Source organism: Plectropomus leopardus, chromosome 2 (assembly GCF_008729295.1).
Source record: "Plectropomus leopardus isolate mb chromosome 2, YSFRI_Pleo_2.0, whole genome shotgun sequence".
Classification (NCBI taxonomy): Eukaryota; Metazoa; Chordata; class Actinopteri; order Perciformes; family Serranidae; genus Plectropomus; species Plectropomus leopardus.
In genome coordinates this window covers 26,595,274-26,612,465 of record NC_056464.1, presented here as the reverse complement: position 1 = coordinate 26,612,465, position 17,192 = coordinate 26,595,274, and the positions used below count along the sequence as shown (strand labels likewise).

Sequence of the window (17,192 nt, the reverse complement as noted above, 5' to 3'; positions counted from 1 at the left end):
CTCCCCACTGCAGTGGTGGAATGTGCCTTGTAACCATTACAAATGAAATTAGCAAAGAGATTTTAGAAATACAGCTGCAACAATTAGTTAATTAATCAGTATATTCAAAGAAAACTCATTCCCAACTATTTTGAGAAACATTTAAGTCTTTTTCCTATTTTATATCTTTATTCAATAATTTTGAGTTTTGGGGGTGTTATTGTCAGTTTTGTTTATGATTTTGAGTAGTTTTATCTGTATTTCTTCTTTTTAAGGTAATTTTTGGGTATTTTCCTATTATTTTTTAAATTTGGGGTGTTTTTTTCAATTTCTTTATAACTAAGAATTTTAAAAAAATCATTTTAAAATAATGATTAGTTTTGGGGTGTTTTTTCTAGTTTTTTTTGAATAATTTTGCCCCCCCCCCCCCCCCCCCCCCCCCTTTTTTTTTTTTTATAATTTTGAGGCTTTGGGTGTTTTTTCTTTTTATAATACAGTTTTTTTTTATTGTATTTTGTATTCTTTAAGATGACTTAGTTTTGGGGTGTCTTTTCTATTTATTTATTTTTTAATTTAATTTTTTTAAAACTATGTTATATAATTTTGAGTTTGTAGATTTTTTGTCCTCTTTAATTTAATTTTTTTTTGGGGGGGGGGGGGGTCTCTTTTATGGGGACGATTTTTCTGCATTGGATACTTTTAATGTTCATACTTGCATTTTCCTGATATACTTATGACTTTCCTGATTATGCAGGACTTTTACTTGTTAGAGTATTTTCACTGGGCTCTATTAGTACTTTCACTTAAGTGAAAAATGCCCATACTTCTTCCACCACTGCCCATCATTTTACGCTAGGTTGAGCCAAAGATGAAACGTGAATTGGATTCTTACAAAGTTTCGTTTTTACTGATGTTTACACGGGAATTTGAACTATCGCGCAGTTAACAGACCCATAAGACCCCTTCACGGACCCACGGACATCTCAGTGCGCAAGAGCCGAGGGTTTTTACACCAAGCAGAACCTGACACCACCGCTTACTCCAAACCACAGACTGATACTGTAGTACACAATCCCTCAGCCTCAGCCCACATCACGTTTTCACTCTTTGTTGCTGGTTTTGTTGTTAAATCCCAGAGTTTGTGGGGAGTTGAGTGCGGACATCCTTGTTTGGTTCGTACCGTTATAACCGCTGGGACAGCGGGACACTCGGATGTTTATGTCTCGCTGTTACGGTCTGTCTCCATGCCAGTGAGAGCTGATTTTCACTGCTCGCTTTTTCGGAAAACTACTACAATTTAAGGCTGAAATGTGATTGTAAACTACAGTGGAAAGTTGTTTCCCACCGCAGGACACATGGACCGACCAGAGGTACCGAACATATTCTGCTTTTACCTCTTTTTGTTTACTTTAGCGCTAGCTTAAACCTAAACTTTAGCCAAACCGCCAGACACTCGATGAGCTCCGTCGCTGCAAAGATGGTGATGAGATTAATCTGAAACCCCTTTACTTTCTGTCCTTTGTCACCTTCAGTCAGCGGTGAAGAAATACTCAGTCTTTACTTGAGTAAAAGTACTTATACTACCCTGTGAAAATACTCTGTTACAAGTGAAAGTCCTGCATTGAAAATAGAATTTAAGTAAAAGTAAGTTACCTAAAGTATTAAAAGTAAAAGTACCCAATGCAGAAAAATCTTAAACACACAAAAACAAATGATTATATAATATAATAAAATTATTAGAAAAAAAGACAAAGAAACAAATTTTTTAAAGAAAAAAGGAAGAACTTTCCAAAAAGTAAACAAACAAACAAAAAAACAACCAAAACTGAAATTTTTTGCACATCCTGCTCAACTGTACAATTTTTTTTAATTCAGAGACAGCTATAGTGTACACGTCTTTTATGTTGTAGTACTTTTTAAGGTATCTTTGTCATACTTCTATTGTAACTTTTTTCTAATTTATATCCATTCTTGAGAGTTGCAGTACTTTCCTCTTAATATGTTTACTCTATGTTTAATCTGTGCACCAGGTACCAAAGCAAATTGCTTGTGAAAACATACTTGGAATTAAACCATATTCTGATTCTGACTTTGAAGTGTGGTCAGTTTTTATTTTATTGTGTTATTTAGTTTCAGACTACCACTGATAAACAAGGAAGCTGCTGCTCCACAGAAACATCTTGGCAATGCCAGCTGTCTCCACAGAGAAACAGCTGTTCCCCAAAATTGTGCAAACAGCTTTAGCCGCAGCCAAGATAAGTGTCCGTTATCTCACTTTAGTTCAGAGCTGGTGAGCCTTTGTTGATTTTTTTTCAAAGCTACTTGCCATTTTGGGATGTAACATGTAGCCTAATTCTGTTACTCTGAGGGAAAAACACAAGGTTACTCACCTTATCCTATGAAAAAAACATTTATGTATTTTAATCTTGTTGTCAATCTTTCTTACAGTAAGTGAACTGAAGTTGCACGGTGAGATTAAAAAAATTACATATTTAAAATTTGAAAAATGACATCCTATTCACTCAATAAAATTATGTAACATTAATTAGGGATCAAGGTTTTTTGTTTTGTTTTTTGTTGCCTCTGATCTTGATCAGTGTCATTTGATTTTGAGTATGCCACTCCGATTCTTGAATTGGTACATTAAAGTTTTTAAAATCAATCCCGTGTATATGCTTAACATTTTCACATTGCTCAGCAATGCTATACAAGAAAAGGTGTCTGCATCCAGACAGTTCCTAAGGGTAAAAACAAAGTAAAGAAGCCAAAAACATTTGCTTTTTAAATAAAGTAAACAAATTAAAATGTGTCTTTAGAAATAGCTCTCAAATACGTGTAGCATTGTAATAAAAGTACAGAACACTATAAATAAGTGATAAAAGCACAATTCCACTAAGCAGTGTTACAGCTGAACTTTAACATTCACAGTCACAGTAAATAAACTCTGTCACAATTCAGCTTCTTATAGCATTAATCTGAAGATAGTTATTAAAAATCAACAACAAAAAATTCTATATCACTTAAAGTGGTGTAGAAGCTTGAATATGAAAAAACATTTCTACTTATTGGAGTAGCAGCATTACAATAAAACCTGCATAACTCTCAAAAATCGCACTCTCCGTAACTGATGCCTGCATGACGGCAGACGTAAACAAAGGATCGGGGGCTTAAAATAAGCAATTAATTAACCAATTAATTAAAAAAATGGGTTGATTGGGAATGAAATCAAATCTCATCCCATAGGGACATCCCTAAAATTACCATTAGAGACAAATTTGAAAGATGTGAAACAGTTTCTCCCCCAACAATGCAGGTTGTCAGCGACAGTAAGACTTTTCTAAGCATGAGACAAGGTGGTTTGTCTGTGACCATGTCCACATGTCACCTGCACCATCCCCAGGAGGAGCTGGAGCGGATCGCCACATGGCTCAGTGAGGAGGGACTCGCTGCTGACTGCCCGAAGGAGGCTCAGCTGTGTCTGCTATGGAGTGCCCTCCAGCGCACAAGAAGCCGTCTGAAGAGTGTGACATGGGACCTGGACACCCAGCGCTCACAACACTGTGCAGAGATGGCCGAGGTGTGTATGATATCACTGTTAAATGACCAACATCATCAGAAATGGTCAAAATGAGTGAGAATAATTGAAGGTCTGTGTCTGCCTTCTGTCTGTCTGGAAGGTCCGCAAGTCCCTGGAACAGATCCGAATCTTTACAGAGCACAAAGATGTTTTGGCTCAGGAGATACAAGACGAAAACGATCAGCTCAAGGACCAGCTGCGACGCCTAATATCCCTTCAAGGTTGGAAACTGTCCCTGTACACTACCTATAAATAAGAATAACCACAAGAGCGGTAGCAACAACATTCAAACCTCTGGATCTTTATCTGCATCATACTGTCTTATTGTCTCATTTTCCAAAAGATTTTGAGATTGTACTGCAATAACTTTTGTCTCATTCATCAACGATTTTATCTTTAACATTTTTATCCAGTAACACAAGCCATGTTAGCTGTCCTGTCTTGTTGGACAGTTTGCCAAGACATGTCACTCTAGTGGATAGTGATAATAGGACTGTCCCATCTACTGTGTGGGACACAGTCCCAGATGTTTCCATAGAAACAGACATGACTCCTGGAAAATTATGTTTATATGGAACTAGTTTGAAACAGTAAATACATTTTAAAGGAAACATAATGCAAAGCAAATAACATGTTGTTAATTAACATGTCTGGGAAGTTGCTAAAGTTAATACTCATCGTGTCAGCAAAATGTTCACTGATAACGTATTTCCTTTGGTTTCTTCCGGAGCAAAACAGGTGCGTAGGAGAGGGGCGAGCAGAACACAACTGAGGGAAAAACTTCTGCACGTTGTCTAAATTGTAAACGTCATTGTTTTAAAGGCACATTTTCAGCAACGTTTTTGGTTTCTTCCAAAATAGATAATCTTGCAATGCACTATCCACACACAGTGTCTCCCGTATTATTCTTTCATTATTACCTTTTTAATGAACTGAAAACATGATATTTTTCCCTAACCTTAACCAAAGAGCCATGATTGTCTAAACCAAAACAAGAATCTGGGATTCTGGTCTCACAATCCTGAACTTTGCGTAACCGCTTTCAACTCCAACCACCTCCTTGCAAATGTGTTTTCTGAAGTCAAAGAAACATCTCTGAACATTAACCACCATTACATTGCTAATGCAATGAAATTATGAAACGTTACAGAAACTTAAATAATAGAACCCATTTAACACAAACATGTTTTTCCAAATATGTGCTTAACTGGCTCCCACGGCATCTGGTGGAGGGATGGGGAATGGTAAATGCAGGGGCGAGGGGGAAGTGGGAATGTGGCTGAAGGCAGGCAAGCATTGTTATATCAAGCAGTTAGCCTACATCCTTTAAGAACACAAGCCGTGTTGGCAAAGCTGACTTAAACTGTCTGCCTAGCTGAGAGAAGGGTGCACAGATTGTAAAGCTTATAAATCCCACTCTGTCACCATTCTCCGTTGTACAGACGCCCAGATAAGCGAGGTGGCTAAGATGCTCTACCAGCAGGGTCTGACAGAGCTGATTCACAGCAGCCCCAGTGAGCAGGTGGCCTACCTCCTGGTGGAGAGAGCTTCCTTACTGGAGACAAGTGAGGGTCTTAACAGTCTGACGGCCGATGGAAACACAGCCAGCCCACAGGGGACTGAAGGCCAGACGCTGAAGAGCGTTGCACACCAGGTTAGAGGAAGAACCTTTAAGATTTTTTTCTATCATTAAAACAACACTCTGTACATCTATATGTCTCTGTGGGCCAGTGACTTCTACGTTTCTGTTATTCCACAGTCTTCCCACAAGGGGGCACTACGTCACAGCCAGAGCCCATGGAGGAGACTCTTCGGACTCCACAAAGCATCACAGAGCAAACACGCTTTTATTCCTGTATGCCCTTTTATCAAAAGCAATGTTTCTGCATCCCATACTAACGAACACTAAAAACTGCACTCAGGTCAGCTGTAAAATGCGGGGCAATTAGCCACACTGACTTTATTTTGTGTATCCCAGTGTGCATGCTTTGATTATGAGGATCTTTTGCATGTTTTCCACTCAGGACTCCTGCTCTGCAGCATCCACATTAACTGCAACCTCTTTTTTTCGTTCCAGTGTCGTTAAGCTTTGTTACCAGCTCAAACTAGGGCACTTTGCATGGCAGAAGAAATTCAAGATACCACACCACTGATGCATCTTGATCCAGTGCACTTCTCCAGGTCTCTTGTCTGTTCTTGCATGCATTTATGAAATGCTGTTGTTGGTTCTCTTCATAGTGCAGCAAACACTTAAATGAGGGTTGTTTGCTGTTTCTGTCTCTTTTTAGGCTGAAGCCAGGCACTTGGCTGGCCAGGCAAGCAGCGTGGAGAGGGAATGTTACCGTCTGGAGCGGGACCTGGAGGAGGGCTCCCGCCGGCTGGCCATGGCCCACAATGAGATCCGACGTTTGACTGATGAGTTGGAGTCTGCCCATTTGACTCAAAGAACTTATGGTGAGGGATGTTAATCAGCTACTCAAAAGCAAACAGTCATTCTCAATGACATTTTTCATGGTGATAAGCGGGTAGCTGACTGTCACCACAATCTCAGTGTTTTCACGGTTTGCTTTTTGGCCATGTAACTCTTAGATGAACATCACTTTTCTTGTACTGCATCCAGGCGCCTTTCACAAGTATTTTTCCCTTTGAACCCTGAGCACATTGGTTTGATTTCTTTTGAAAGCATGGGTAAAAAAGGCAATGACCAACTTGGCAAGACATGTCTGTCAAAATGCAAGAAATCAGAAGTTTTAGAAATAAAAAAAAAAAAGTTAGGAAAAAATTTCCATATCACCACACTTCTAATTATCATACTTTTAGAGAATCGTTTTGTTTTAAGCTGTTTTTTTCCAGGTCATTTCACTGTCTTTTTTTGTGTGTGCTCATTCTCATGTACTTTTTTTCACATATTTTATTTTTTACTAATTTTTTTGTTTATTTCTGGTTCCTTTATCCTTAAGTCGGTCTTTGCTTTCCTCCATGTTTTTGAAAGAAATCCAGCCAGTTTGCCCAGGTTTCAAAGGAATACTTTACGCACAAAATGATCATTTGTATATCAATCATTCACCATATGCTTCCGTAAATTCGTGAAGAAAAAAATTTTCTCACATGCTTCCATTGTGAAGGAAGACTCAGAAAACTGAGAAAATTCTTATTGATTTGAAGTTAACAGGGGCCACAACAACAGCAGAATTATATTAAAATGATCATCTACAAATTCTTGTATAAGTCGTGCAGTATTATCATAGTCTATCAAGTCTTGCAAAGTCAAACATAACAGGGGATGGGTAATTGATATATAAATGATCTTTTTGTGGGTGAAGTATTCCTTTAAATCAAGGTTTAAACCACTGCCAATAAATAAACCACCAGAAAAGAAAACATCACAAACGTTGAGCAGAATCCTGAATAAGTATTGTATATAGCTAGCTGTCAAAAGTTGTTTTGCCATCATGCAATATCCAAACAAACTCTGAACTAAAACTGAAGTTACCACCAACTTCCACTGCTCTCGATCGAAGAGGAAACTCTTCCAGCAGCTTTGTGTTTATTCTAACATCTTTGTTTTTTAGAGCCTGAGCTGCAGGCAGCACAGCAGGAGGTCGAGCAGCTGAGACAGGAAGTACAAAAACTGAAGAAATATGGTGAGAATTCTTTTTCATGTGTGTTCTCTTGTCTGTCTCCAAAGACTTGCCAAATTATTGAGTTTATATTGGGTGTAAAGGGGAGAAAAGAAACTGTGCTACAATCCTCACAGCTCAGATTCATCTATTTTGTATACTTGCCTATCTTGTGCTCATAGGCTGGAGATTATATCAGCATGCACTGGTTGAGAGGAAAGAAAGACTCTTGGCATGTTACTTGTCTGTTACGCACACAAAGAAACACACTCATAGCCATGCCTGAAGACAAGTTACACTTTCCATTTTCCAACACCTGCAGAGGCCAGATTACATAAACGATGTTTGGCCAAAAACCACATCTAAGAATATGCGGTGAGAATGTGCATGTCGTACATTATTCAGACCAGGTGTACACACAGTTTAATCTGAGATAGCTGCGGGTGATATGAGATTTAAAAATTTTTTTATGGCTATTTGCCAATATCACTAACTGTTAATATTTTTGCAGGTTACACAGAGTTATGTAAAATGTCAACCAAAAGAGCATTTATAAAATCAGTTTTAAATTTTATGCAAGCTATAAATTTCATCATTATTTTTATAACCTCCCTGATGCAACACAGTTGGTGAAACTGTGTCGTATTTTTCATCGACAGGCCTAAAGAATGATGGAAGGATATTGTATTAATAAATTTTCGACATGCAGTCAGATGTGTAGGGGAGTCATTCAAAGCTACCTGTTGAAGTGTAAATGAAGCTTGTGCATGTGCGTCCAGCGCCACAGAAACTGAGGTTTATAGATCAGAATCAGGTTGATGTGCTGCTTTATAAATCTGATAAAAAGAATGCTTATGCATATTTCTGCCTTTGTGCATACTCACTGTCTTAGCTGTGAGATTTATGGAACTAGCTCTAGGTCTTGAGGTTGTGGGTGGAAACCCACACAAATTGGGGGTAAATGTGCAAACTTCACATAGAAAGGCCCATCTGACAGAGCGAGCCTGCTGCTTTTGATGTGATCCTCACAACAATATTTATATTTTTTGTTAAATCGTATAAAGAAGTGCCTAAAATATTCTTAAGCTATCAGTGTTCTTATTTTCAGTCTGCAACACACTCACAAATCGACCAGCATTTCAGATGAGAATATAACATGTATTATTCATACTCTGAAGAGTGCTTTGTCTGACTTTATTTTAAAAGAAATGGTGGAGTTGCGAAAGGCCAAAGAGCTGAACGATCGTCTGGACCTTGAGATCAGAGCGTTGAGGAACAGAGTTCGCACCCTGGATGCTGAGAAGAGCTCTCTGCAACAGACGGTAAAATTCCTGCTGGAATAACGTATTTTATCAGTCGTGATGAAACAACACTAGATTCATTAATTTTTAATTTTCCACAATTTGTTGCAGCAAAGACTTTAGAATTTCAGTGACAGAATAAGTTTAAATTTACAGTGCTGTTATAAGCCGCACACATCACTGTCATCGATGCTGAAAGTTGGTAAGTATAAAGTATATAATAAGACGGGTGGAACAAACTCTTAATTTTGCCCATTATTTTCTGCAGTCAAAGGGCAGACTTCAGTCGGCCTTATTTCAGACTGTGGGCTTGTATTAATAATGATGGTTATTCATTCTGTCAGGAGAGTGTGTGAGATGTTGAGACATCTGTTTTATTAAATCACATTTAGAGTGCATAGTTCACAGCTGTTGTTCTTTCTTACAGTATAATGTTTATAATTCTGGCAACATTACTGTCTCAACTGCAAGGATTACTCAATTAATCACTTATTGGATTGACTGAAAATTAATCGGCAGCAATTCTGATAATATTAACTGTTACATTTTTTAATCAAACATAGGATATATCCAGGTTCTCAGATGAGGATTTGCTGCTTTTCTTGGTTTGACTTTTTGGTAAAGAACAAGTCCTTATGTAAAATTTTGGGGTTTGGAAACATTGGTCGGTCACTTAAGGCTCAAGGATATGTAACAGGCTTTTCTCACTGTTTTACAATGTTTTGTCGACCAAACAATTAATTGATATATATAATATATATAATCATGTACATGGGGAGCTCGCTCTACCAACTGAGCTACTCGGTGCCCTAAAAATTTGGGTTTTTTTTGTTTTTTAAATATGGTGAACTGAATAATTGGGGTTTAGGTCTGATGGTCAGACAGAACAAGAATATGTCAGCTATGAAAAATCCTAACAGCCATTTTCACTTCTTTCTGAAATTGTTTAGACCAAATGATTAATTCATTAATCAAGAAGCTATTGTCATGAATATGTGTTTCAGCCTCACTGTGCTGTATGTGTGTTTGTCTCAGGTGATGCCTCTGAAGGAGCAAGTGGAGCAGCTGGAGTCAGCCCTGCAGGAGCAGCAGCGGCTCCTCACTGTGCAGGTTCAGGCTGACAGGGCCACAGAGCTGGCTGAAGTAAGCCTCATTACCCAAACTCACTAACTGTGGAAACAAATGGATGTTCAAAAAAACTACAGAAGTTTTTAAATCAAACTATGCCTGAATTTTCATGCGAGTACAGACAGGAAACAGAGAAACTCATTGCTCTGACTGAAAGTCTTTTAGCAGAGGAGGTGGCAGGGAGTGAATATGTGAGATGAATGCAGTCCGTTTGCATTCTAATGCTGTTTGTCACGTGTAGGTTTGAGGATGAATGCAGCTGTGGGAAAAAAATTAGATCCAACAGCTTTTTGCCAGTGTTGAAGTCAGTGGCTTTTGTTCTTAACTACATTCATAACTTTGTACTACAAAACACTTCCCTCCATCTAATTGTTTAACAGATTTTATAAGGGTTTAGGTAAGCAGATAAACAGATAGATGGATAGATGAGATTGATATGCTAGATATAGATAGATACTTTAATCATCCAAAGCGAAACTGAGGCACCAGTAGCTTACTACATATCGCAAACAAATAAAAAAAATATACACAAGGGATAGACAGTATAAGCATAGGAATAAAAACACAATGTAGTTAAGTAGTCCAGTTCCAGGACTACTAAAGACAGTTGTTGCCACAATAGAGATGAATGTGGCTGTAGTGCAGATTTAGTTGGTTGAAAGTACAGGTATTTTAATGTGAAGTGATAAAATTAAAATGTAGTAGTAGAACAGAAATAATGAATGTTACACTATATTTTATAAATGGCAAAGATGGAGCTTAAAATGGTTCGCAGTCACTTAAAAAAGTGTTAGCTTCAAAATCTTTACATTCAGTCTAATCTTGCGAGAATCTGCAGTTGTAAACATGTGCAGCCTTAACAGGGCAACAGCAATCTTTTGTAAATCGTATTGTCTAATTTATGATGTCTCACAAACGTGGAACCTGGTCAGAGACCCAGATGCAGTATGCATGAGTTTTCACCAGGTCGTGTCCCTGCAGAGGGAGGTGGAGCGGCTGGAGTCAGCCCTGCAGGAGCTGCAGCAGCAGACTGAGCAGGTTCAGGCCAACCAGGTCAACAAGTTAGCTAAAGTAAGTCCCACTTCACAGATCCCTCAGCCTCTCAGCCTTTTAACGTTAAAGCAGAATGTAACTCAGCCTCAAACACATACAGATCTTTACTATTATCACCGTTTTTTGCATGCATGTTGAAGGACAGATGCAAGTTAAATTCAAGAGACAGTATACAGTGCTGACTAACTGATTTTAAATTTGTTCCTCAAAATCCTTTAAAAGGACCAAACACAGATGTTTGTGCATGCTATAAAAGAACCTATTGTTTCTTTTTTTTTTTTAGTCACAGGCAGCAGAGCTAGCACAGAGCAACCAGATGTGCAGACTTCTACAAGAGGAGCTAACTGCCCAGACAAAACGCCTTTTGGAAAAGGAGGAAACTGTGAGTGCATAAGAATATGAACAGATGGCAAACTAATGCCATTTATCATGAATAGCTTATATGGCTGTCAAAAAACAACACGGCCCCGACTATTTCATTTCATCTCTTCCAAACAAATAAGTTTGAATGTATCTTAATTATTAGGAAGCGTCCTCCAGGTGTTGTGAAACCAAACCTTTGCAGTAAGTCCTGAAAGTCTATTTGTCTCCGATATTTATACCACAAACACATCTTTTGTAATCTGCAGTTTAGCCTGCCAGTATCATGCTGTATATCTCTTTAAGCCAATAACTTGTCTGTTATATCATGTAGTGTAAATAAAAAAATCCTCGTTAAATACTGTTGACTGTAGGATTTGTAGGCTTACAGTTAAATTGCTTAGAGAGAGAGAGACAATTTACTTTTTTCAAATATTTACAGGTTTATCATGCACTTTTTGGAACGAAGACTGAATGATGAATCTTTCAGTGTCCTTCACTTTAAATTAAGATGTTTTTGTCATGGAGTTTGAATAAAAATGTGTGGAAAAATCTTCAGAAAGCACATTCTTTTCAGATTAAGCACAATTAAGTGTAAAGATAGGGGTATTTGCAAATTACAAAGTATCGGCATTTGGAAGCTTTGGTAGCCAGTGTAACTACACATGAATCTGTGTGATTTTTCTCAGGTGTTGTCTCTGCAGAGGGAGGTGGAGCGGCTTGAGTCAGCCCTGCAGGAGCAGCAGCAGCAGCTCCTCACTGTGCAGGTTCAGGCTGATCAGGCTAATGAGTTAGCTAAAGTAAGTGTCACTGCACATATCCTCGAGCAATACATGAGAGGACTGTATCAGCTTTAAGTGTTATCACCAACTCAAACAGAGCAGAGGCTCAACACATTTTTCTACTCATCTGCAAACAAAGTTAGTTTTACTAAACAGACTTGTATCACTGACTCAGTCTTATTCTTGTTAAACACACTGCTGAACACATCAGTGTCAACAAACTATACTCATGAAATAATGTTGTGGTCGATACATGCATCTTGATCTTGTTGTGTTTCCAGTCCCAAGCAACTGAATTGATTCAAAGCAATGAGATCTGCAGAGATTTACAAAATAGGCTCAGCGCTCAGTCCAAATGCCTTCTGGAGAGTGAGTCAGAAGTGAGTGATTCAAAAAATTAAAAGTTTACTGAGGGGTTTCACATATTCACATTACAGATTAATTCATTAACAGATTATTTTTGAGAGAAATTTACTACAGTTGTCTTTTTTTCCTGTTACATGATGCCAAAATCTTATTTTGTCCTCTCAGGTACATTCCCTGAAGCAGCAGCTAGACACTTCCCATAATGACCTGGATAACCTTATAGCCACCATTTGCACCAACAAAAATCTTCAGGATCAAAAGTAGGATATTTTACCTTCACACACCATCCAGCAGCTACTCTATGTGCATGCCAACTTGAAATGTTGCAGAAACACATCAGTTAGTGAACATTTCTGTGTGTTTGAAGTCTGTGGAAGCAAAAAGAAGCAGATTTGCAGCATTATGAGAACACTCTCTGTCAGCTGAAAGATGAAAAAGAGCTACAAACACAGCTGCAGGTGCTGCAGAACAAGGAGAACACACTGTGTAAGGTAACTGTTATATATTTGAATACCTATCAGGCCTGCTGTGGTGTTAGAGCTTCCATTTATTGTGTGACCTTTGACCAGTACTAAAGTGCAGAAACTGTTGCCACCCACATATTGAGATCATGTTAAGAAAAGCTGTAAATTAATTAAAACGTGCCAGTGTGAGTTGACAACATGTACCGTTAATTTCTGCAACTGCTGATGTCTGTACTTTGGGCTGTAGGAGTGTCCTGATTATCAAGAAGCAGTAAAGACTCTGTTGGCCACCCAAGATGAGTGCGAGACTCTCAAGAAAGAGATCTGTGAAACCCTTAAATCTCTCGACAAAGAGCGGAGGTAACAAGTGCATGAGCATTATGATGCCATCAGCCAAAAAACAGAACACAACACAAACTAAAGCTTGATGAAACTGAATATTTCACTTTAGCCCAGGGGCTCTAAAAGTTTTGATGATGAGAGCGCCAGTTCAGGGACTTCACTTACACCGAGCAATCCCACACAAACTCTCCATCACTGAGCAGCTTACTACACTTATACATTTTGTGAGCTTCCATATAGCTTGTTTACAGCTTCACTTCTGACTGTTGGCCAGATAAGTCATGCTGAAGCTTTTCACCCATGAACTTGTCGTAGGATTTTTGGTTGGCCTCACAATGGCTTGCAACAGACATAAATTACTTGAGCACTGAAATCACATTTGCAGATAAGGCAGATTGCTTTATCTGTCCCTGTCAAAGTAAGAGTTTATCCATTTTTGCCTAAAAACTGCTTTTCGCATCAACTATACAGAACTATTTCCATCGTGATCTTTCTATCTGACTTCCACATTAAACTGCCAAGTTGTGAAATTGCGATCTTTACCTTACTGATGACAGAGCATTTACTCGCGACACTGCGAGGTGCCATTAGTTGCAATGAGGCCAGCAGCTTCTGTCAACACAAACAACCCTGGGCACTTCATACCGGTACTTTGGGCAAACACTCGCCTAGGACTTCCAGGGCTTAGTTTCCTGCACACATATAACCAGAGAGCGTGCATTTGGCTGCCAGGCTACAGTTAAAGGATGTGAGTCTACCTGTAGCCTCGCTGTCCTAGCACTGATCCTATGGCCATCACTCATGGTCCAACACTGTTTTGCAGTAGTACTCCACTGACAGTTTATTTAAACACACAGACTTACCAAAGAAAAGAAGAAACCTCCACTGTCCTTCTTCTTCAAGGCACTACACCCTGTTTAGACCAGGCGTCAATACGAGTCTCGGGTGATCTGATCACAAGTGGACAGCGCTAAATAGGGGTTTAAATGGCCACAAAGACACATTTCTGACCCGATCACTCAAACCACTTGCTGAGGTGGTCTGGGATGTAAACGACCACATATGATTTGTTGTAACATTAACAAACATTAACGCCGTCCTGATGCACCTCTGACAAGAACGACATCATCAGTGCAGGACGTGGTGGTTGTTTTGTTGAAAGCGTGTTAATGCTCTGTAACTTACTTCTTTTATGTTGAATTGGATGAAGTGTTACTTGACCGTCCAGTTTTTTGCCTGATTGATGGAGACGTGTTGTTCCGGCTGATAGCGATACCTCCAGCTGTACTGATACATCTGTTAACGTGGGTAGCAAGCATGCTACTGAATAGCTAACAAAAGTGTGGACACAATAAATGTGTGTGGGGCAGTAATGAAATCATAACAAGTGGTCAGCTGGAGATGCCTGAAAGTGACAGGTATGATCGGCGATGTGTCTCGGCTGTCCGTGTGAGTTCAGATCATCCAAATTCAGTAGGAACAGAGTGCAGTGACACTTTCAACAAAAAGCTTTTCTTAACCTGACACATGCTTGTTAGAGGTTGTAGTTTGATGCCACAGTTGAGCATTACAACATAACGCTTGCATTTCATGTCACGTTCAGGGGCAGCATCAGTTACTTCCGAGGGCCGCCATTTGCCCGCGGCCCGCATTTTGAGCACTTACGTTTTAGCCAGTGAGATTTGTATGCATGAACAAATGCAAAATACTTTTCTTCACCCTGTAACATACTGTATGTCATAATGCACACAGTTAAATTAACATTTAATATAATAAGTTATGTGTTATTTTGGTCCATTTCCTTGCAGTAAATACCATGAAATGAAGGAAAAGACCAAGGCAAAACTGTGTCGAGTCAAACAGAAATGCGACGATGAAACTACATGGCGTGACGAGAAGATCAAAATTCTCGAGCGAGAACTGTCCTTGTGTTCCCACTCAGTCACACAGGTAAACCTGCAGCTTTGTCCCGCTTGAGACAAACGAAACAGGATGTTTGAGGTGAGGCAGCAGGATGCCGGTAGTATCTTTTAATGGGGCTTAAGTCAACATTTATTCCTACTTGCGTTGATATCATAATGTTTGCTCTGGAAAAAAATATTATAGCTCATTTTATTCCTTCTGTAGCTACAGTATGTTTATGTGTTGACTCAGTGACCACAGTAACAGGCTGTCATGGAATATGTTAAGCCGTAGTAATGCTGAAAGTCAACAGGAAACGCTGCTTCATGTGTAATTCCTGTATGGACTTACAGACTTTTTTAAACAAACAAGATGATATAGGGACTCAAACTGATTTTCTCTGACAGGAAAAAGAGATTACCTTAAGTATTACTGTAGAAAATGAGAAACTACTCGTTGAGAGGAGAAGGCTACTACAACAGCTGGATGAGGAGGAGCAGAACAGGAAAGCCAGTAATCTAACAGCTTCTTTATCCAAATTCAGGTACCGAGTTTACAGTCAGTCAACACTTCACTGCACGATGAAACAGTGTCTGCACATTATGCTTAAAGTATTACTGCACTTTTACTAAATGTGGCTTCATTGTTTTTTGATCCCAAGGGTGGATTTTCTAGAAATGGAAAACAAGAAACTCGGAAACAAAATACTCCACATGTCCAATCAGCTCGCTGTCGTGGAGCGCAGCCTGCAAAACATGCAGTCAGTCCACTTCACTGAGGTACCGGCACTTTTCGGCACTTTGCAGCTTTGTGTTGTCGCTGTTATTGCTGCAGTTTAATTAAGTAAAAGTAGTAATACCACAGTGGAGAAATATACTTGATACAAGTTAAAGTCCCACATTCAAAAATTTCCTCAGGTAAGAGTACAAGAGTATAAGCATTAGCAAAACATAAAGCACTAAACGTTAAAGTACTCAGTATACACATTCGGCCCATCTCAATATTAATCGTAAATATTCAGGGTTCCCACAATCATAGAAAACCTGAAAGAGTCATGGAATTTCACAAATACATTTTCCAGGTCTGGAAAAGTAATCGAACCAGTCAAAATCATTGAGAGTTTTGGAAAAATCATGGAAATTAGTTGTGTGTAATGAATTGAATTAGATGAATGTAAATGTGAGTTTATTTTCTGTAGCTGACTACACAACGTAGCTCTAATATACATCCACATGACAACATTTTGTTTGTTTTTGTTTATTTGTTCATTACAATAGTTTCTTCAGGTTTTTAAAGAAAACATGCCTTCCAAACCCGCTTGTTTTCTTTTTTAAAAGTTTTCTTTTGAAAAGTCATTTCAAGTCAAGTTTTGAAATGTTATCCATGAAAATGTGTGGGAACCCTGAATATTAATAATATACTGTTATATAGATTATTGGATCAGAATTATTGATGCCTAAACGTGTTCATCCTTTTGATGTAGCAGCCTGTAAAAGTGGGGCCAAACAGTAACCGACAATCCTGCACAGTATACCTTTATCAAAGGTGTGGAACGAGACCCAGGGGTCACTAAAGGAACATTTCATGCATTTGATCATCAGATTTTATGGCCATTCATCCAATAATTGAGATCTTTGATTCTACACCAAAGACTTTTACTGACAAGTACTGACCGACCCACGCTGGTGTGCCCAGAGTCCGCCTTTGCTATACACACAATACAGTCTAATAGAAAATTTCTAAAATAATATATTAAACATACCTTTTGTTTTGTTTCATCAGGACCTGAAGAAAACATCCAATCTCATGCAGGTGTTTAAATCACTTCCTATGCAAACTTCAAGGTAAGTTTGATCCTGATTCAGAATTTAGGAAAAACCTGTTCGCTTGCAAAATAAAACACCATTAAATGTCTGTGAACTTTCATCTCTAGTGTGATGGTGCCTGAGCCGACTGAGGTTCAGGGCTTTTTGGAGAATACTCAGAGCGAGCAGACAGACGTGACTTCGCCCCCTCGCTGTTTGATGTCTCGATCAGCAGAGATGGGTTACCTGAATCTGACCTCAGCTCAAAGACACTCGGACCACTCGGCGCCCTCGGCCGCCCTCAGCAGCTCAGACAGCACGTGTTCCTGAGACTTTCTATATGCGATGTGAATATACTGTACAGAAATGGTTTTATTTGCAAGTAAATTAAATTAATAAAGAAATTCCCCTCTCTGCCTTCCTCTTCTCTTTTGATTTAGTTTTCAAGTTCATTAGCAAGACAAAACATTTTGGACCTTCCCAGATCTGAGTGAAACTTTGCAACAGTTTCTC

At 38.9% G+C, this 17,192-nt stretch overlaps 1 protein-coding gene across 1 annotated transcript; it reads left to right on the top strand.

The window, feature by feature from the left end:
- The first annotated feature begins 1,185 nt into the window (after positions 1-1,185).
- On the top strand, positions 1,186-17,083 carry si:dkey-264d12.5 (coiled-coil domain-containing protein 30). The gene is given in 22 exon segments (XM_042498580.1): positions 1,186-1,349; positions 3,380-3,556; positions 3,657-3,777; positions 4,999-5,210; positions 5,316-5,411; positions 5,666-5,737; positions 5,845-6,010; positions 7,129-7,200; positions 8,383-8,498; positions 9,513-9,620; positions 10,587-10,676; positions 10,942-11,040; positions 11,708-11,818; positions 12,082-12,180; positions 12,332-12,426; positions 12,534-12,657; positions 12,878-12,990; positions 14,781-14,922; positions 15,282-15,418; positions 15,536-15,653; positions 16,657-16,718; positions 16,808-17,083. Coding segments are annotated over 22 exon segments (2,547 nt in total). The 5' UTR covers positions 1,186-1,334; the 3' UTR covers positions 17,010-17,083.
- The last annotated feature ends 109 nt before the right edge of the window (positions 17,084-17,192 follow it).